The sequence below is a fragment of the Cervus elaphus genome, chromosome 5 (genome assembly GCF_910594005.1).
Source record: "Cervus elaphus chromosome 5, mCerEla1.1, whole genome shotgun sequence".
NCBI lineage: Eukaryota > Metazoa > Chordata > Mammalia > Artiodactyla > Cervidae > Cervus > Cervus elaphus.
In genome coordinates this window covers 94,221,933-94,244,546 of record NC_057819.1, presented here as the reverse complement: position 1 = coordinate 94,244,546, position 22,614 = coordinate 94,221,933, and the positions used below count along the sequence as shown (strand labels likewise).

Genomic DNA, 22,614 nt, shown 5'->3' with positions numbered 1-22,614 from the left:
GGTATTATTTTAGCTAGGGTAATCAGGGTGGAAGGTCTCTCTGTGGAGATGACATTTGAGTTCAGACCAGAAAATGGGAAGAGGCAAGCTGTGAGAACATATGGGAAAATATTCCAGGAAAGTATTCTAGGAAAATCACGTTTAGGTAGGAGACAGTAGAGGAGAAGGTTCAGATGATTGTGGAGCTGATCCACTCTCAACCTGAAATATCAGGATGAGTTTTTAACTTTGACTACTGAAAATTTACCTGATACAGTTACCACAAGCTCCCTTGGCAAACCAAAGATCCGGTTATCTGTGTCAAAGACTATTACCACAGAACTTGCAGCATCATGACGCACAAAAACCTAGGAAGATAAAGTGCAAGAATGAGGAAAATGTTTACTTAAGGTATACTGTATCCACTCTATGTTCCTAGGGCCTTTATAGCAAACCGAGATGGTTGGTTGTCATCTAAAGTACACAAAATGCTACAAAAATTTCCCTTTTGTTGCTAAAGGATAGAAAGATAACTATCATAATCAGGAGATAGTCCGTTTTTCTTTGTTGCCTACAAGTTTCCTAACAAGAGTTTAATGTTAAACAGAAGTTAAACGTAAATTTAATCCCTGGTAGCTCAGCTGGTAAAGAATCTGCCTGCAATGCAGAAGACCCCGGTTCAACTTCTGGGTTGGAAAGATCCCCTGGAGAAGGGATATGCTACCGACTCCAGTATTCTTGGGCTTCCCTGGTGGCTCAGCTAGTAGACAATCTGCCTGCAGTGTGGGAGACCTGGGTTTGATCCCTGGGTTGGGAAGATCCCCTGGAGAAGGAAATGGCAACCCACTCCAGTATTTTTGCCTGGAGAATTCCATGGACAGAGGAGCCTGGTGGGCTATAGTCCACGGGGTCACAAAGAGTTGGACATGACTAGGCAACTAACATACATATCTAACATATATATATTCCTGTTTCTAGAAGTATTATTAATAACAAGAATTTACGTTATACCACTCAAGTTGAGTTTCTTACCTGTGAATGTTGTTGCTGATACCCATCAGCGATGGCGTTGATGTTATGGACACCTGGGGCTAACAGTACATGGAAATAACCTCCGTCTTTTGTGTGTACCTTTATTCCTTCATTGAGTACAATGACTGCTTTAGAGATTGGTTTTCCAGTCTTATCTTTAACAAATCCATGAACTCCCTTATGAACCTGAAAAAAAATGTTTAAAATATAAATTTGTGTTTTTAATAAATGAAATATTGTCTGCCATATCAGCAAACAAAGAATGTCACAGTCATCAGCGATTGTAGCCACAGCAGATGGTGAGCTGGTAAACCCTGAGGTAACTTAGGAAGCAAAAGAATACTTGCCTTCTAACAGCCATCAAACTGTAGCCACTCCCCATGGTGAGCCCTGAGAAAACTCAGAATGTGAAACACAGGATACTGGCCCCAGACAGCTGAGGTGCATATCCAAGGAATGATTTTAGTGGGCTCACACTCTTGCATCTTCCCATGTATAGAAAATGGCTAACTTCCTTAACTTGAGATATCTGGTTTTCTTTAATTAACAACAACCTTTTGATGTTAAGACTACCTGCCCTTTGTTGCAAAACTCCTATATATCCTGGCTCCTCCCCAACTTCCTCAGAGCAGTTCTTTCAGGGTTACTGGAGATGCTGCCTCCTGGGCTTTAAGTCCTAAAAGCTCTCACCAAATAAAACATAACTCTCAACTTTTAGGCTGTGAATAATTTTTTAGTCAACATTTTCATGATGCCAGATATCCGAGGGACAATAGCTTGAGACACGACATAAACCACACACAAAAAAAAACAACCCTCCAGAAGGCTGGCTTATTCCTCCCTCCCCACTGACTCTGACCTTGTTTGCTACTCATTCACTGCTGCAGAGGCACAGAGATGGAAATACGTGAAAAGAGGACTCTGATATAGTCAAGCCTAAAATGTTAGAACCCAAATCTCCTATGCCTTGAATGTTTTACTTCCCACCTCAGGAGTAACGCTGTGTGATATTCCAATGGAAGAACCTGTGACATCTCACAGGGTTAAATTACCTCATCAAACAGCAGATATGTGAACTCATGTCACCTATTCAGGCAATATAAAAGGAATAAAACTCTCCTTTCTACGTCATTTAAGATAAATAATATTGAGGCTTCCCTGGTGGCTCAGTGGTAAAAAATCCACCTGTCAATGTCAGAGACGTGAGTTTGATCCCTGATCTCAGAAGATCCCACATGTTGCAGAGCAACTATGCCCCATACCACAACTACTTAGAGCCTGTGCTCTAGACCTGGGAGCCGCAACTGCGGAGCCCACGAGCCCCAGAGCCCTGCTCCGCAACGAGAAGCCACCACAGAGGGAAGCCCGAGCACTGCAATGAAAAGGAGTCTCTGTTCGCCCCAACTAGAGAAAAGCCTGCACGTCAGTGAAGACCCAGCACGGCCAGAAATAAATAAATAAAACAATAAAATTATTAAAAAATAAAGTCAATAACACAAAATTTTGGTGAAAGATGAAGAAAATGTTTTGATAAAAGTTCCCATTGAACATACTCCTGGGAGTTTGCTTCTAACAGAGTACTGCTCACCTCCACCAACATGCTGAGAAGAGATTTCTTATTTTCTGCCCACAACGAAGGGAGCTGTGCTGCACTAGGGAAGTAGCAGCAGCTCGTATACACTGTGATCTCCGGACAGTGGCCATAGGTGACACTATAATCCTGGAATATAAAATTCACAAACAAATGCAGGAAGATGAATAAGCACAAGTAAGAATGGGGCTTTGTAATGCTCAAATGGGATGAATCGAATAAAAAGACAACTTGGCTGATGCAAACAAAGAATCTGTAAAGCATTTCACAGCAAATATAAATAAACCCCTTGGTATTATAATCAGTCGCAAACACGTCTACTCCTAAGAGAATTCTTAAGACCAGGGGTTATGTCTAATTCATTTTTACATCTCCAGTGCTTCCTACAGTGCCTGGTTGGTAGAGGGGTTGTTGTTATGGTTTGTTGAATAAATGAAAAGTACATGCAGAGTGTCAGCTTCCCTTTAAACCCTGGAATTTCATTGCTGTTACTGCTGTTCTCGAAGTTCTTAGCGGCAGAAGCACAAGTACTTGCTCTCTGATACTCGCAACCTGGAGGCTCAAGCCTACCATACAGCAATATAGCAAATATTTAGGTAGGAACTACTTGTGTGGACAAGTTCCAAAACCTACTTTCCACCTTCCCTCGACTGCCAAACCTCTTCTTCCTAATTCAATTCAGTTAATGACAATAACTTATTTTATCACATGGATATGAAATCTTTTATCTTTGATTTCTTGCTATCATCTAGAATTTGTCAACTCTGGTGAATTCCACCTCTACAGTATCTCTGAAACTTCATCCCTTGATTCCACTCCCATTGCCACTTTTCTAGTCTCGGACTTCAGTTGTTCTTGTCTATTCTAAAACAGTCTCCCTGCACCACAGTCTCTCCTTCCTCCAGACCATCTTAACCCACTGTTAAGAGATTGTTTTTCCATAGCACAGCTCAGATCATGTCACCATATCCCTGTTCAAAACTTCAATGGCTTCCCATTCCTTACTAAAACAAAGCATTCAAAGCCTCAAACTCTCCTTCCATCGTTATCCTCTGTTGCTCTCCATTACACCTCATATTCTAACTAACTTAGGCTGCTTCTCTTTTAAAAAATCTTTATTTTATATTGGAGTATAGCTGATTAACAATGCTGTGTTAGTTTCAGGTATATAGCAGAGTGATTCAGTTCTACATATACACGTATCTTTTCTTTTACAAATTCTTCTCCCATTTAGGTTATTACAGAGTATTGAGTAGAGTTCATTCACTTCGCTGTATCAGAAAAGCCACCTACTCTTTCACTCCATGTCCAGTACGTATTTACAATCCCATTCTCACCGTATTCTATAAAACATACCTTCATGCTGCCCAGGTGACTGTGCCATTCTGCTCCACGCATTACTCCTCCTGGAATATTCTCATCTACAGAAGCATTGGGAGATTTAGTGTCAGTAAGATCACATAAGGCAAGTCCTCGTCCTCTCTCCAAACAGCAACAACGGTAACAAAGGGTAGGGAAAATACCTACCTGATTTATTGGGGCAACTGGGCTGACCCATATGCATGGATGGATGGTTATTTGCATAAAGAGATGCCAGATGCTTTAGAGTCTCTTTGTTTTCCACTACAAAAAGAAAAATTCAGAAGTTAGCAGAGAAATCAAAAGGATTTTTCCCCAAGTTCAACTTCATGGACACAGAATTCACATTCCTTTCCTTCGAGTAAATCTTGTGCCTTAAGGAAGTTGATTGAGGAGTTATTATAATTAAGTACATGGTTCTGTTCACCCCAAGTAGGGAAAGGAGTACATCGAGGCTATATATTGTCACTCTGCTTATTTAATTTATATGCGGAGTACATCATGCGAAATGCTGGGCTGGATGAAGCACAAGCTGGAATCAAGGTTGCTGGGAGAAATATCAATAATCTCAGATACGCAGATGACACCACCCTCACGGCAGAAAGTGAAGAGGAACTGAAGAACCTCTTGATAAAAGTAAAAGAGGAGAGTGAAAAAGCTGGCCTAAAACTCAACATTCAAAAAACTAAGATCATGTCATCTGGTCCCATCACTTCATGGCAAATGGGTAGGGAAACAATGGAAACAGTGACAGACTTTATTTTCTTGGGCTCCAAAATCACTGCAGATGGTTATTGCAGCCATGAAATTAAAAGGTGCTTGCTCATTGGAAGAAAAGTTATGACCAACCTAGACAGCATATTAAAAAGCAGAGACATTACTTTGCCAACAAAGGTACATCTAGTCAAAGTTATGATTTTTCCAGTAGTCATGTATGGATGTGGGAATTGGACTGTAAAGAAAGCTGAGCACCAAAGAATTGATGCATTACAACTGTGGTGTTAGAGAAGACTCTTGAGAGTCCCTTGGACTGTAAGGAGATCAAACCAGTCAATCCTAAAGGAAATCAGTCCCAAATATTCATTGGAGGGACTGATGTTGAAGATGAAACTCCAATTCTTTGGCCACCTGATGCGAGGAGCTGACTCATTGGAAAAGACCCCGATGCTGGGAAAGATTGAAGGTGGGAGGAGAAGGGGATGACAGAGGATGAGATGGTTGGATGGCATCACTGACTCAATGGACATGAGTTTGAGCAAGCTCTCGGAGTTGGTGACGGACAGGGAAGCCTGGTGTGCTGCAGTTCATGGGGTTGCAAAAAGTCAGACACAACTGAGCGACTGAACTACTCTAGTCTGTTCACCCCAGAATAATCTGACCAAGAAGAGAAGCAACTTTCTTATATTAAAAGGCACTGTGAGTTTAACAAGTCACTGCAGAAAAATACAAACCTATTTTGGTATGTTTTACTATATTTGGGGGCAACTGTAATTGGGGGCAACTGTAATTTGGGGGCAATCTAATTACAACATTCCTTGTAAACTTGAAAATGTATTGAAAACGACACAAATTATCTCCACATACAATGGCCTCAGACAGATTCAACAGGCAACTGTTTAACTCCCCACAAGGTGCAATCAGTCAGGCACAGTTTAAAGCAGGAGAGGGGAATTCAGTACCATTGCTTCCCTGATAGGTCAGTTAGTAAGAATCCACTTGCAATGCAGGAGGACCCTGGTTTGATTCCTGGGTCAGGAAGATCCACTGGATAAGGGAAAGGCTACCCACTCCAGTATTCATGAGTTTCCCTTATGGCTCTGCTGGTAAAGAATCTGTCTGTGTTGCGGGACAACTACTCCAGTATTCTTGCCTGGAGAATTCCATGGACTATATAGTCCATGGGGTTGCAAAGAGTTGGACACAACTGAGCAACTTTCACTTTCAATGTTTGGTTACATGATGTGAATTTCTTGGGGCGAGCACTGTGTCTTATTCACTTTTGTATCTCCAATATCTTACAGACATAATAACTGTTCCATAAATGCTTAAGGAGTGAACTGAACAGGTGTGACAAGATGGCTACACTGAATAAAGCTAGGCTCCCTCCTACAAGGAACTGTTTGAACTGTTGATGAGTGTACAGTCTTCTTAGGCTGGTTATTTATGCAGTATGCTCAAAGGCTCACCATTTTAAAGTTTCAGAAGGGACAGTACCTAACTGAAATTTGAAATTTCCTATCTAAGCTTAAATGCTATATATGTAAAGTGACATTCTACATACCTGTCTGCACTGGCTTGTCATATGGGTATGTGACCAGCACTGAACCACCATCTAGAGCAACAGAAAGACTGAAGTCCTGTTTCTGAATCAAGTTTTCAATGATGGCTTTAGTCTCAGGTTGGGAGGCATTACCTAAAAATTAGAAAAGTCAAACATAAAATACCGAGTTTTAAAATTTTAGTATGAGCAGCTAAGAAAATATTCCCTACTTGAACATAGTCAAAAGGTTAACTTACAAAATCTGTAGATAAACACTTTATTAACCGTAAGCCACTATCTCAAGAAAGAAAGATACATCCTAGGAGGCAGGTTATTTTGAGTTTTACATATTTTAGATAATGTTGAAAGGTCAATGACTCTTAGCAAGTTTAAGAAAATTCTTACTGGAAACAAAAAGAAATAGATATATCCTCTCTTAGGAAATGATAACCTGTTTTTGAAAAAAAATAAGATTTTCAGAAATTTTCTGCAGCATTGTTTGCGAGAACAAAAAATTAGAACGAAACTAAATGTCCATCAGCAGGGAAACTGTTGAATAAATTAGAGTACTACCACACATTAATAGCATACTAAAATGCCATTAATAAGAATGTTAGAGATTTGTAAGACAGGCCCCTTCAAATCAACACACACATACATCGTGTGTGTGTGTGTGTGTGTGTGTGTCTGTGTGTATGTGTACAGACATATATGATAGTAGAGAGAGAGAATATCCATCTCTGTATGACTAGTGATGGAAACTTCTCCCCAATATTGGATTTTGAAGAAAAAAACCTGAATTACCTTTGCAAATGAAAAACAAGGAAAACCTGCAAAGTTTTCAAGATGTCTCTATTCATTTATACTGTACATCCTAGACAAGAAAGCACCCCTTACTCATTTAAATAACAGGATCAACCAATCTCCTAGCAAAGAGAAATGAAATTATCTGCAAAGTATTTTAATGGCCTAAAAATAAGTCTTACTTGTGAAGTCTGTATCCAGGTCTTTGCCACGAGCATTTGTCTGTCCTGTCTTGGAAGTACAGTCTTTCTCTTGTGCTTTCTCTCGCCCATCTGGATTTAGAGAAGGGACAATCACAATTCTAGTCCTGTCAACCAACTAAAACAGAAACAGAAATAAATGGGTTTATTAGCTCTATGTGAAATCAAAAGATACCTTGCCATGCCTCAAACAGAAAGTTTTCATTATTTGTTTTAAACACAGATTTAAAAGGCAAAATTGGAAAATAAATAAAATTCTTTCTTGCTCCAAATAAATTTTAAAAAGAATAAAAAACTGTACAACTAATGTTCCTAGAGACCTCCCGAAAACTCACATCAAGGGTCAAAAACCACTGCCTATAGACTAAAATCCCCTGGAGAAGGAAATGGCAACGCACTCCAGTATTCTTGCCTGGAAAATCCCATGGATAGAGAGGCCTGGCAGTCTACAGTCCATAGGGCTGCAAAAGAGTCAGACGTGATTGAGCACACACACACAAAGGCTAAACCCAGCCTGATGCTTGTTATTGTAAATAAAGTTTTATTGGCACACAGTCTTGCCCATTCATATGACTGTTTTTGTTCTGCAATGGCAGAGTTGAGTAGTTGCAACACAGAACATCTGACCCACAGAGCCCCAAATATATATTACATGACCCTTTATAGAAAAGGTTTATGACCCTTTATAGAAAAGGTTTGCTAACCACTGGCTGGCTTAGGTCAATAATAATGGCAATATGGTATTTCCAGATTAAAAACTAGAACATATAATGTTCTAGTTGACAAATATCAATGTACATCTGGAAACAATGAGACAGAACAGTTGAAATCAGCATATCAAAGAAATATGGGGTAGGATATTTGTCTTACCTTAATAATTTCCCTTCAGATGATCCATATCCATAGGTGTTAATACCTATATTTATGGCATGAACTTCTCATGTAATTTATCCTAAATATTTCTAATAGTAAATCAGAATAAGTGATCCCTGGTTTATTTGGTCTGGTAAAACAGTCAATAGCTTGAAAATATATTTGCAACCCTTTAATTAATTTATCCTAGAATCTTTCCCCTGAGGGAGATTTTCTTCCTAAAGTATATACGTTTGGGCTTAACCACAGGTCTCTGGTTATGTATATATTTCTTTGAAGTCTCCAGACAATTCTGACACTTAGGTCAAAACAAATGGCAATCTAAAGCATTGTTGTTGTTTAGTTGCTTAGTTGTGTCCGACTCTTTTGCAACCCCATGGACTATAGCCCACGAGTATCCTCTGTCCATGGGATTCCCCAGGCAAGAATACTGGAGTGGGTTGCCATTTCCTTCTCCAGGGGATCTCCCCACCCAGAGATCAAGCCTGTCTCTTGCACTGCAGGTGGATTATTTACCAATGAGCTACCTGGGAAACCCAATCTAAAGTGATCTAAGCCCAATTAGACCAGTGAGGCAAAATCTCATAAATTACGAGTTTTAAAATTCATAGTAGATGTTGTACCTTTTATAACCATAAGATCAGTAGGTAGCAATTGTGGCAAAATAATAGAATAAGGAGCTTTTAAAGGAATATTGATGCTTCTGGGGATGGAGCCCAGACACTGAGACTTTTAAAAACTTCCCAGATTTTTCAATGTGTAGCCAGGATTGAGAACCACTCTCCTAGGTAATCTCCCATTTTAAAATGACAACATCAACAAAATCTTTGAAAATAGGAAAAAGTCAATGGGATCTCCTTTTTTGAAAAATTTTTGATCAAGTCTGATTTACGTTCACCTCACCTAATCCCACATCATGGGATCCTACTGTGACATCAATTCTTTCCAAATTTCTCTCAGCGGAGGCAGTAGAGTAAAACAGAATAGCATAGGCTTTCGAGTGACACAAACCTGGGCTTAAATCCCAGCTTTACCACTTAGTAGCTGTGTGACCTCCTGTAAGTTATCAAATATCTCTGCCTCAGTTTTCACATCTATTAAATGGAGATAACATAATTGCAGGGTTGAGGATTAAATTATGATATATGTAAAGTACCTACAACATAGTAGGTATTAAACAAATACTATTTCCTTTTCCCTTTCCTAAGTCCTATACAGACAGTGCCAGTTAGTGAGTGTTCTAAACAGAGGCGTACTCTTTCCTTCCTTTCTCTAACACAACACAGAAACCAGGCAGTTTAATCATATATAAGCAGCTTCTGGACCAGCATTATAGTCTCTAGTCATGGATGACTGAGGTTGGCGCTGCTGTATCACTTTTTCTAAAATCTCTTAGCATCCAGGGTGTCCAATACTTTCATCTTTATTGCATGAAAAGAAAAACTATTTCTCTTCCACCTCATTTTTCAATATAGTACCCTAACTGTAAATAACTGGCAATGGAAGTCCCTTAAATTAGAGTGTATATCACTGTGAGTGAAGAATGGAAGGGTAATATAAAGGAATAGAGGACTGAATGCAAATCTTTATTATTTCTTTTCCTCTATGGCTCTTAATATATACAAAGAAATATAGTAGACACTATAAACAACTATATACCAAGGTCCATTTTTAAAGAGTAAAGTTTATAACGATCTTAAAAGTACCACTGTATAAAAATCTAACAGGAAATTAATTTTTTAAAAAAATGATGCCTTGATATCAGTATACAATCAGCGAGTCACTGAGTTTTATCCTTTTAAAGCATGTCAAAACAGGTTATTCTCTTACTTGTGTAACAGCTGGGTTCTTTTTGTAGTTTAGACAGAGAAATTCTGCCAGAGCCAAAAGAAGTTCAGTTCCAACTGGAGCATTGCCATGGATACCAGCAACAAAACGAATCTTTGGTTCTTCAGGCTCAGATACATTGGGTTTATTGGAGATTTCAAGGGACCAAATGTGACGATATTCAGCACTCTGTCCCAAACTGTTGAAAACCAGAATCAAAGAGTCAGTAAGTAATCAAGTTACTTACTTGATTACTGTTAATGCTGCCTTACAGATTTTAAAAACAGAAATGAGAACAAAATTCAAAAAGTCTTAAAAAATCTTTAAAGAATAAATCTCTGTGTCAGAATACTTTAAGAAAATTAGGTTCACTTGATCAAAGAAAGTCAAACAGATGTGAGATACTATCAGATTTAGGAATGACTATGATTGAGAACTGCATTCCTTAAAGTCCAGTGATTCCTCGATCATCTTCGTGATGTTTACCCAATCTTCTATAATCTATACTATTTCTTTAGTTAGTATATGTCTCTTAAGTTAACTCACTTAAATTTTTATTACTGAAATCTCTAAATATACACAAATGCGTAAAATCTTACTTTTAAGATCTAAATGAATTTATGTAAATAAGACATTTTATATTTTAAATGCAGTACCAGAATCACAGCAAAACTAATTTTAAAGCCCTGCTTTCTCTGATATAAAGAAAGGCTTATTAAGAGTTAGATAGAAAAAAAAATTGGCACTGAGAATTAATAGAATAGACAAAGCACTGCTTTTGCACAAAGGTATTTAATGATACTTAGTAACCATTGGAGGGCCACCTAAAACTGTCTTGCCTCCCACCATGGGCAGATGTTGTACATTAGAGGGGGACTATTTAACAAAAAATGCATGCTCAATTGCATTTAAAGGTTAAAAAACTTCACTAAGTAAACGGAAAGCAAATCAATGTCCAATTTTTTTTTGTTTTAAAATAAGAAAATCTTTAACCTCTATATGGCACTAAGATGGACAATATTAAAACATGACCTGGGTAGAAAAGTTCAAGAATCAGTTGAGGAAAAGAGGTAATTGGTATCTCCCAATGGAAGAGAGGTAATTTCAGTTCAGTTCAGTTCAGTCGCTCAGTCATGTCTGACTCTTTGAGACCCCATGAACCGCAGCACGCCCGGCCTCCCTGTCCATCATCAACTCCTGGAGTCCACCCAAACCCATGTCCATTGTGTTGGTGATGCAATCCAACCATCTCATCCTTCGTCGTCCCCTTGTCCTCCTGCCCTCAATCTTTCCCAGCATCAGGGTCTTTTCAAGTGAGTCAGCTCTTCGCATCTGGTGGCCAAAGTATTGGAGTTTCAGCTTCAACATCAGTCCTTCCAATGAACACCCAGGACTGATCTCCTTTAGGATGGACTGGTTGGTTCTTCTTACAGTCCAAGGGACTCTCAAGAGTCTTCTCCAACACCACAGGTAATTGGTAATTGCCAAAGTAAATATGTGCAATTTATGTGCAAAAGTAAAATCCTTTGCAATCACAAACATTATAAACCAGAATTTGAGAAACTAAATTTACTGGTAAAATTAAACGAAACAGTGAAGGAAAAAAAAGTGAAAAGTAAAATGCTAGATAACGTTCATTTAGTTTGGAGTAAAGACTTGTTAAGCTCAGGGCAAAATGTAAAGGAAAGACCCTACAACAGGCAAACAATAGGAATCAACAGATCAAGGAAATAATTTTGAAACAGTGAAAGTGAAGCAGAGAAGCACAATGAAATGAAGGTAAAAGTTATCTCAGTCATCAGTTTCACATAAGCCAGTACAGCATGTTTTCTCAGAACCCTTAATCACATGAGCCCCTAAGGCTTCAGGGAACAGTAACTGTGAGTAGAGACTAAAGTACAGAAAATGACAGCCAACCAGACTTCACTTTCTAATTTGAAGAAAAGATTAAACATTATTCCTGACAAGTGAGCTCATAGTTCTAAACCTATCCCTTGCCCCTAGCAAAATAAAACTAAATAATATTTACTCAGAACATAAAATCTGCAGCTGAGAAGTGGAAAGGGTTTTGAGATCAAAGTAATCATTAGAAAGAGTGGTTTTATATTACTCAGCCATTAAAAAGAATATATTTGAATCAGTTCTAATGAGGTAGATGAAACTGGAGCCTATTACACAGAGTGAAATAAGTCAGAAAGAAAAACACCAATACAGTATACTAATGCATATATATGGAATTTAGAAAGATGGTAACAATAACCCTGTATTCGAGACAGCAAGAGAGACACAGATGTATTGAACAGTCTTTTGGACTCTGTGGGAGAGGGCGAGGGCTGGATGATATGGGAGAATGGCACTGAAACATGTAAATTATCATATGTGAAACGAATCACCAGTCCAGGTTTGATGCATGATACAGGATGCTCGGGGCTGATGCACTGGGATGACCCAGAGGGATGGGATGGGGAGGGAGGTGGGAGGGGGGTTTAGGATGGGGAACACATGTACACCCATGGCGGATTCAAGTCAATATATGGCAAAACCAATACAATGTTGTAAAGTAAAATAAATAAATTAATTAATTTAAAAAAAGAAAGAAAGAAAGAAATCTGATCTAAGGCAAAAAAAAGAAAGAGTGGTTTTACGTTTTCTGGAGGTACAGGCCACACATTACTGAACTAACAAGTAGCTCTGCTCCAGTGTTTCTTGTAAACGTTTCCAATATTCATTGCTAGAAAGATCTCCAAGCAAATATCTGTTTCAAAATAAGTTAATGCCAACTCTATACATTCAACCCAAATATTTCTAAATGAATTACAAGAACCATTTAATGTGGTTTATGCTGAATGTAACCTCTGTAAAAAGAATAAAGGAAGGAAGGAAGGAGAAAGAAAGGTAAAAAAAAAAAAAAGTCAGTAAGAAGGTGACACTTACTTGGTAAGATTTGTAATAAGTGGATAGTTCATCACAAGCCCTCTCAGAAACTCTGACAAGTCCTTGTATGAATGGTAACGATAAAGAGCCAGATTTGAGGAGGAGCGTAACATGAGGCGTTCCAAACCATTCTCAGCTGAAAGGTCTTTAATTAAAGCTTCAAACTCTTTAGTGGTCGGATCGCTGACATCATCAGTATTGGTACTGTCCCCCTTGCCTTTCTTTGATTCATTGTTTGAATCTGCTGAAGATCGGACAAGTGTGAAGTTGACCTGAACAGCACCTTCACTCTTTACGGTCACATTCTTGGTGACCGGGTTATACCTGCAATGAAGTAGACAGATCAGGGCCACACCTCTGCAGCTGGAGAACCCAAGCCCTGGGAAGACAGGGCAACTCAAGGCTGCTGAGCCTCCACAGGGCTTTCTGGCAATAACCTTCCAGAACAGAGCTGTTTCTTTCATGCTCAGGCACCCAATTTCAGAGCATTCAGTTACTCACCCTCGAGCAGATGCGGTGATTTTATAAGTTCCTGGAACCAAGAGACGCCAGTAATCTCCATTTTTGTAAGTAGTTACTGGGTGATTAATTTCAGCAACACTAATGGTGGCATTTAATATACCTCTGCCATCTGTGGCATCTAGGACAAATCCTTTGACACCCTGATGGACCTGGATAAAACACAAGGATACCCAGATTTTACTGATAAAGGTTATCATCTAGTTATTTTGGGAGTTCACATCCAACATAACAGATTCTTAATGTAAATGTGTGGAACAAACAGGAATTCAGGACTTCAGAGAAAAGCTAAATGTAACCATCCATTAAATAAAACATTTTATTTTCCAAAAGGTGAATTTTTCATCAGTTATATTTGTCTTTACCATGAGGAATATAAACAACTGTTTAAACTTCAGCACTAATTTCAGAATATAGGACATTTAACAAGAAAACTGACCTGACTGCTTTAAAAAGGAAATGTCATTTAAAAAAAATAGAGGACTACTCTAAGATCAAAGAGAGTCAAGAGATGTAATAATCAAACCAAATGCAATGCATGAATCTTGACAAGATTGTGGTTCTAAAATACAGCTATAGAAAGACATTTTGAGGACAATAAGGAGGAAATTTGAAAGCGGACTAAGTATTATGCAGTATAGGGAGTTGGTGTTAATTTCCGTAGGTGCTCTCTCTCTCTCTCTCTGCTCTGCTCAGTCATTTCAGTCGTGTCTGACTCTCTGCGACCCTATGGACTGTAACCCACCAGGCTCCTCTGTCCATGGGATTTTCCTGGCAAGAATACTAGAGTGGGAGCCATGCTCTCTCCTTCAGGGGATCTTCCCAAACCCAGGGATCGAACCTGTATCTCTTGCATCTCCTGCACTGGAGGTGGATTCTTTACCATTAGTGCCCCCTGGGAAGCCCTTTTCTTAGGTGAGATAATAGCAATTGGAGATGTCAGGTAGGAGAATTAACTCTATTTTTAGACTACTTTTAAAAATTCTTAAATACTTAGGGACAAATATCATAATGCCTGCAATTTATACTGAAATAGTTCAGCAAAAATGTGTATGTGTATATACATGTGTGTGTGTGTATAAAAAATACAAATGCAGCAAATGTAAAAACTGTTAAACCTAGGTAAAGGAAGAGTAGTATTTATTGTGTTAGTCTTACAATTTTTCCTAATGTTTAAAAAATTTCAGAATAAAGTGTTCTAAGATATTAGTATGTAAAGTGAAAGTCACTCAGTCGTGTCTGACTCTTTGGGATCCTCCAGGCCAGAATACTGGAGTGGGTAGCCATTCCCTTCTCCAGGGGGATCTTCCCCACCCAGGGATCGAACCTGGGTCTCCTGCATTGCAGGCAGATTCTTTACCAATTAAGCCACCAGGGAAGCCTAATATGCTGAGCTTGCTTATCACTTGAGAAATTTTTAGGTGTGTATCCAATTTATATTGGCCTTTTATAAAGACAAGGGTAAAAAGTGACACTGTCCATTAAGTGTAAAACATCATCACTACATCATTTAATCATTTCAAGCTTTTCTCCACACATAAAAATAAACTTATTTACATCCATAAATCTTCTAAATAGGTTTACTAAAACATGAATAGGTCAAATTGGAATTCCAATGAGGTGTATTCCAAAATCAATGCATGAAAACCACATGTACACACAAAAATCTTGCTCTTGCAAGAAATTTCTGATGTCACTCCTGAATAGTCACCTGTTTCATAAACTGGATTAGGGATCTTCGATTCTGTGCCCAAAATTTTGGCAGGTCTTTCTCAAATGGGTATTTCACACAACCTAGTTCAATAGTCACTTCAAAGCAATTTGTTTGCAAATAGTTCCAGTCCTGCATACCACCTGAAGGATAAAAACTTTGAATTAGTTACTCTGAAGAAGTTCTAACTAGCTCAGATCCCAAATGGTAAGCAACATTCCTAGTAAAAAGTCAAATTCATTCTTTTATCAGCATAGTTGAACACCAGTAATGTGTTCATGTAAGAGTGCTTCGATGCTTGTGGTACAGGTAAAAAACATCTGTACTTTCATGTTCAGGAAGAATTCAAGTGTAGCTCATACTCTTCTAATTAGCACATCTAATGTTCTTTATAATAGCCAGAGGAAAAATATAACATCTTCATCAAGTACAGTAATTTTACTCAAAATTCAAAGTGCACCAAATATAAAAAATAGTTGAAAAAGTAATTTGAATGTTTTAAACTAATTATAAAATATTCTTAAAAGAATGATTATTTCTCAAAACTAAAAACTCAGTAACAAGCAATACCATTGGGAGGACAGAAAATCCATCAAGTCACATGGCCTTGATATAAAAGAATGTTTTACCTGGGACATTGTACCAACTGGCTCCATTTGTTATTCCATGAGGAAAATACTCATTAGGGTACATATTCTTACAAGGTCTACCTTGAAACATCTGCGAGTTTTCCTTAAAAAAAAAAAAAAGAATCTTTACTTGTATTTGTTTGTACCTGCATCAAACAAACATGAGGGGGATAAGGAAAGATAGTAAGAGTGGTTACCAATAAGGTATATGTTGGAGCGGATGGAGTCATGGAAGCAGAGACTTTTCAATGTATAGCTTTCTGTGCCACTTTGATTTTTTACTATATGGATTTATTACCTACTTTTTAAAACCAAAATTAAACAGCTCTGTTAAAAAAAAACTGAAGACTTCATTTATTACTTGTATTTACAAGTAATATAAAAATCCAAGCCAATCCCTCTCAGAAACAAAACCAAACTGTTCATATTCATACTTTCATTTCATGATCTCAAGAGGCTTAAAGTCCCTAAAAGGTAGTTCACAAACAGGGACAGGTAAGCATCTTTCTCTGACTTGTTAGGGACCGAGGCAGCCCCTCTGTGCTCTGCACTTTGTAGTTATTTTATTTTGCTACAACTGGCTGCACCTTTTTCTTCCCTAAAGACAATACCCTGCTCCTTGAAACAGTTTGTGCCTTTGTGTTCTCAGTGTCCAGCAGTGTCTAGCACGGCATGTGTGCAATTGTTTGCTCAATACAGAGTAAAAAAAAAAAAATTCTATAGAGGCACAAATAAACACTATTGAAAGCTAGAGGAGAGAAAGATTATTTCTGACTGCAGTGACAGGGAAATTTTCTGAAGAAATTAAACCTTGAAAGACGGTCAAAACTTCACCTCTCTCTTTTGTAAATGGAAAATAAAAAGTACAAAAAAGTATAAAGAGAGAAATAATTTCTTACTTTCCCACCACTGAGGATTAACCATTTAACTTTAAAAGAAATAAAACAATCCCCTTTCATAAACTTAACATACCATTTACAGGCTTACCACTTACACCACTCTACTATCAAATGAAAGTTATTACTTTAGATTCAGTTCAGTTCAGTTCAGTCACTCAGTCGTATCCGACTCTTTGTGACCCCATGAATTGCAGCACGCCAGGCCTCCCTGTTCATCACCAACTCCTGGAGTTTACCCAAACCCATGTCCATTGAGTCGGTGATGCCATCCAACCATCTCATCCTCTCTCGTCCCCTTCTCCTCCTGCCCCCAATCCCTCCCAGCATCAGGGTCTTTTCCAATGAGTCAACTCTTCACATGAGGTGGCCAAAGTATTGGAGTTTCAGCTTCAACATCAGTCCTTCCAATGAATACCCAGGACTGATCTCCTTTAGGAGGGACTGGTTGGATCTCCTTGCAGTCCAAGGGACTCTCAAGAGTCTTCTCTAACACCACAGTTCAAAAGCATCAATTCTTCGGCGCTCAGCTTTCTTCACCGTCCAACTCACATCCATGCATGACCACTGGAAAAACCATAGCCTTTAGACGGACCTTTGTTGGCAAAGTAATGTCTCTGCTTTTTAATATGCTGTCTAAGTTGGTCATAACTTTCCTTCCAAGGAGTAAGCATCTTTTAATTTCATGGCTGCAATCACCATCTGCAGTGATTTTGGAGCCCAAAAAAATAAAGTCTGACACTGTTTCCACTGTTTCCTCATCTATTTCCCATGAAATGATGGGACCAGATGCCATGATCTTAGTTTTCTGAATGTTGAGCTTTAAGCCAACTTTTTCACTCTCCTCTTTCACTTTCATCAAGAGGCTTTTTAGTTCCTCTTCACTTTCGGCCATAAGGGTGGTGTCGTCAGCATAACTGAGGTTATTGATATTTCTTTAGATTACTGGAATATTTATGTACATGTTGTGTATGTGTACAAAGGGAGAAGACAAGAGTGTTAGACTTAAAGTTTAAAATAGGCTTCTGGTGACCTTTGAGGTGGCACTTCCAGGTGAAACTGTAGGTGGAAGATCGATGACAAGAAACTGAGGCATGAGAGAACAACAAGGAAGTAGAGACAAGTGGAGACTTTTCAGTTTTCTTATTCTTCTTTTGAACTAATTTTAGACTTGTAGAAATGCTGCAAAAATAGTACTGAGTTTTATACACCTTTGATCCAGTATTTCCTATGTTAGCATTTTATATAATCATAGCACATTGATCACGGAGAAGGCAATGGCACCCCGCTCCAGTACTCTGTAGGCTGCAGTCCATGGGGCCGCGAAGAGTCGGACATGACTGAGCAACTTCATGTTCACTTTTCACTTTTATGCATTGGAGAAGGAAATGGCAACCCACTCCAGTGTTCTTGCCTGGAGAATCCCAGGGATTCTCAGGCTCCTCTGTCCTTGGGGATTCTCCAGGCAAGAATACTGGAGTGTGTTGCCATGTCCTCCTCCAGCGGATCTTCCCAACCCAGGGACCGAACCTAGGCCTCCCACATTACACGCATATTCTTTACTGTCTGAGCCACCAGGGAAGCCCTAATATTGGCATGATACTATTAACTAAAATAACCTACATTTTATTCAAATACCACTACTGTTCCACTAGTGCCTGCTTGAAATTTTCTCTTCCCTGATATCTGTCACATTGTATAGCTCTGTTTTTTCACTTTCACTTAATTGAATTAAAATTAAATTTCATTATACTTAAAATATAATAAAAGTTATTGTAGAAAATTAGAAAATTGAGGCAAGCAAAAAGAAGAAAAATATAAAGCCAGAAATCACCAATCATTTCCTATTTTGGTATATAACTTTTGACCATTTTTTGACCCTTTTCTCTTCACTAATTGTCAAAGGGCAGGCACTTCTTTATTTCTTTTTGCTTTTCTGCTCTCCCAGAAGCTATGCATTTGGAAGATTTTCCTTTAAATCCACCTGCCCTTTTAAATTGTGCTTATCCATTTAAATACACCAGATCCTTTGATTTGTATGTACTTTGAAACCTCTTCCATGTATTCCACTGCTTTCACCTGCCCAGTTATTATGTCAGCATTTTCAGATTTAGGTTTCAGATTAAGGGCATATTCACTGCTTGGTGGTCATTCTGAATCACCTTAATGCCTGCCTTTCCTTAAACTTCCCTCTTTTGTCTTCATTGATTTTGGAAGGTTTTATGCTAATTTCAAATAAATCATACAAAGAAAGACAAATACTGTATGATATCACTTCTATGTGGAATTTTAAAAATACAACAAATTAGTGAATATAACAAAACAGACTCAGAGATATAGAGAACAAACCAGTGATTATCAGTGGGGAGAGGAAAAGGGAAGGGGCAATACAGGAGTAGGGGATTAAGAGGTACACACTACCATGTATAAAGTAAGCTACAAGGATATACGGAATAACACAGGGAAATAGCTGATATTTTATAATGACTATAAGTGGAGTACAATCCCTAAAAATTATGAATCACTATATTATATACCTGTAACATATAATATTACACATCATATGTACTTCAATTTTTAAAAAATTAGGAGAAAAAAATGAAGAATATGAGTAAAACAATAATTGAGAAGACAGAATTGGAATGAATGCATATCAGATTATTCACAGTTCTGCTTTAGTTCAAGGCACAGTGATCTACTGAGAGAAGGACAGACAAAGCTGGGATTAGAAGGCTCAAGTAGAGGATAAAGGCTCAGAATCACCATAGCAGGAAATGAGCCAGGGAGTCAAGTTGCTTGCTGGGGAGAACCGAGGGCTAGGCTGAAGTTAAAGTGCACTATACATACATGTTGTAGTCAACGGCCATAACCGTGTGACGTTTCTGGGATGTATCAGAGAGATGACTATAATTAATAAGGGTTGGCCATTGGCAAGGCAGATATGTCAAAAGGGCATAAAAGATCCTAAGACCCATCACTGAAAGGTATGTCCATGGGTCTAGGCTGGGTAGAAAATAAATCAAATCAAAAGGGTTAAAGGCCAAAGGAAACATAAAGAGGCTACGGAACACAAAGTTACAAAGAGGGTGAAAAGTGGAACGATAATAATGGGCAGAATGTGATGGGGATATGTATAAAATTTTATCTCTTAGCTTCTACTTTGATGATTTTTTTAAAAAAAATTATTTCAGGTATATCCCTCCAAAATGGCATGTCCAAATAGAAGACAACTATACTTTAAAGTGAAATAAGACACGTACGCCCTGTTAGAAACTCTGAACAATCTCACAAGGTCATCTTGTATAGAATGAGGGAGTGGGAAAAGTAGAATGACAGAAGGGTCTGTCTAGAGAGCACAGAACTGCAGTAATAAGTTTCATATCAATGACCAATAACATCACAGACTGAGTCAGTAGTAAGACCAAACACAGAAACTAACAAGCCTAGTTCCCAAGCCTCAACTTTTAACATGCTTTCTAAGAACAATTTTTAAAATAAAATTTCATACAACATTTCTGATTATGAAAGTAACATATGTTCATTATAGGAAGTTTACAAAATACAGAAATTTCTACCTGCTCCCTGTAGTATGTTACTACTAGGTGCTTAAATACCTTAGACTATAGGTTGGCAATTTTTTTCTGTAAAGAGCCAGACAGTAAAAATTTTAGGCTTTACAGACTCAAAAGGTTCTATTGCAATGACTTGATTCTGCCCCCTCTGCATCTATTGAGATGACTGTAGTGTTTGTCTTCTTTAGTCTGTGAATGTGGTGAATTACACTGACTTATGTTCAAATGTTGACTGAGAAAGCAGCAACAGACAATATTTTAAAGAATGGATATGGCTGTGTGTCAATAAAACTTTATTTACAAGAACAGGTGGTAGGTTAGGTTTGGTCCTAGAGCTGTAACTTGTCAGCCCCACCTTAGACTACTTTATGAGATTTATAGTTAAGTATTTGTCAAATGAAATAAACTAGCAGTTTGTTTAGTTTATTATGTCCCAGGTACTCTGCTAAAAGCTATAGATGAAAAGACATTACCTGAGCTTAAAGGCTAATGGGGAAACACATGCAGTACATTAGACGAGATTGGGAGTGTTCAGGGTGGTATGGCCGTAGACCACATGCAGCACATTTAAAAGGGAGGTGGGAAACAAAGAAGAAAAAGAAGTAAAGTGGTCTGCAAGGAAAAAAGGAAGGCTTAACAGAGAAGAAAGCACTTGACCTGAGACTTGTAGGGCTTTGTCTTAATCCATCTTTTAATGAAAAATTAATTTTTATAACATTTTATGTTTGAGCACAAGCCTACCTTGGAATAAGAAAGTGCTATTTGTTGAAACACAGCATCATCTGGTGATTTACTATATGTGGCAATGCCTTGTTCATCATCATCAAAAGGGTAGTTAACCACCAAAGTACCTATAAGGGAAATGAGGAAAATGTATTGGGTTATTTCTTGCAAGGTGGAGCATTAACAGAAAGTAACCTTTTCACAATACTGCGAGGGACAGGACAACCAATGCAATTTTCCAAGACTAATTTCCTCAACAGAAATTAAAAAGTTGCTAATTTCCTTGAAAGAAAATCAAAGCAGATAAATAAAATATTAGTATTAAACAGCTGTGCATGACACTTACAGGCTGCATTAACTGGAAAGGTCTTGGGAGTTCACCTGAACTCACAGGCATAATCTACATATTAGAACTGAAATCAGAAGTATACAGGCTTAATTAAACAATTTCACTTTTGTAATACTAAGGATCAGAAAATGTGAGCAAAACTTGATTTTTTTTTTGTAAATTCAGACATTTATAAGCTCAAAGAATTTTAAAATAAGAAAGAACTCTTCAAGTCCAGATAACCCACCCTCTTCGTTTTGTAGATGTGGAGTCTAAATTGGAGATGCTAAACAACTTGTGTTATGGATAGGAGAACTAGTCTTGACCTTCACCCAGAAACAAATGTTAAAAATTTCTTTTATGCTCATGTTATAAATTTGTCAACTGGAGTTATATCATATGGCTTTTTCATGACCTAAAGTACAGAAAGTGTGTTTTAAAACATATAGAAAGGATGTCAACTTCATTCATGGTACCCGCAGGAAATGAAACAATTAGGATGCTTCTCTGGCAGGAGCCCTGCGCCTACTCCCCCACCATAGAATCAAATCCCTTATCTTCCTATTATTCACATCAATTTCATTTGTCCATGTGTCCATTTATTCTGCCTTTATTAGGCCATTCATTTTGCCTTTTTTGTCATGCCACTTCCTGCATGTGGAAGTGAAGGAATATACTCAACTTGAATCCAGATGAAGTAATCCTATGGTAACAAATACCAGCAAACATTCATCTGTTTTAAAAAATTGTCTTTAAGAAACAAGTATGAACACTCATCTTATTTCTCAAAACAGTTCTAATAAGGTAAGTGTACTTCAACACTTGTTTTTATACAAATTACTCCAAAAAATTCTTTAAATTTCACCCTGAATTGATGACTCAGGTTTAAAAATTACAACTGAAAAAAGTCAACTTCTACTTAATATTGCCTTTCAAATGGTTAATTTTATAAGACCAAAAAAAAAATGTCATAAAAGACTTAGGATATTCCTATAAAAGTTTATTTTTAAAATCAGTATCAACACAAAAAGCATGAGCTTTTTACAAAATTTACAAAAAGATAAATTTGACTTCATCAATATTTTAAAAAATGTGCATTAGAGGTCATTAAGAAAGTTAAAATATAGCCTATAGAATGGGAGAAAATATGTGCAAATAAGCAATTTGATAAGGGTCTAGAGCCCAGACTATGTCAAGAAATCCTGCAACTCAACAAAAAGATGAAAAACCCAATTAAAAATGGGCAAAAGACTTGAACTGGAATTTCTCCAAATAAGATACACAAATGACCAAGAAGCACACAAGAACATGCTCAATATCATTAGTCATCAGGGAAATACAAATCTAAATTTCAGTAAGATACCACCTTTCAGCCAC

General features: G+C 37.8%; 1 protein-coding gene and 1 non-coding gene across 2 annotated transcripts in view; both read right to left on the bottom strand.

Annotated features, from left to right (window-relative positions):
- CPD (carboxypeptidase D) overlaps positions 1–22,614 on the bottom strand; it is a 68,424-nt gene that overhangs the window by 5,359 nt on the left and 40,451 nt on the right. The window contains exons 8-20 of the mRNA XM_043903291.1: positions 20,928–21,037; positions 15,719–15,821; positions 15,090–15,232; positions 13,361–13,530; positions 12,860–13,183; positions 9,929–10,124; positions 7,208–7,343; positions 6,243–6,374; positions 4,130–4,225; positions 3,959–4,023; positions 2,600–2,731; positions 1,012–1,197; positions 248–347 (exon numbers count right to left, since the gene is read on the bottom strand). Coding sequence (XP_043759226.1) covers positions 248–347; positions 1,012–1,197; positions 2,600–2,731; positions 3,959–4,023; positions 4,130–4,225; positions 6,243–6,374; positions 7,208–7,343; positions 9,929–10,124; positions 12,860–13,183; positions 13,361–13,530; positions 15,090–15,232; positions 15,719–15,821; positions 20,928–21,037 — 1,893 coding nt within the window. The remainder of the gene's footprint in view (positions 1–247; positions 348–1,011; positions 1,198–2,599; positions 2,732–3,958; positions 4,024–4,129; positions 4,226–6,242; positions 6,375–7,207; positions 7,344–9,928; positions 10,125–12,859; positions 13,184–13,360; positions 13,531–15,089; positions 15,233–15,718; positions 15,822–20,927; positions 21,038–22,614) is intronic.
- TRNAC-GCA lies at positions 14,685–14,756 on the bottom strand. Its single transcript has one exon. It is a non-coding gene; the product is annotated as a tRNA-Cys (tRNA).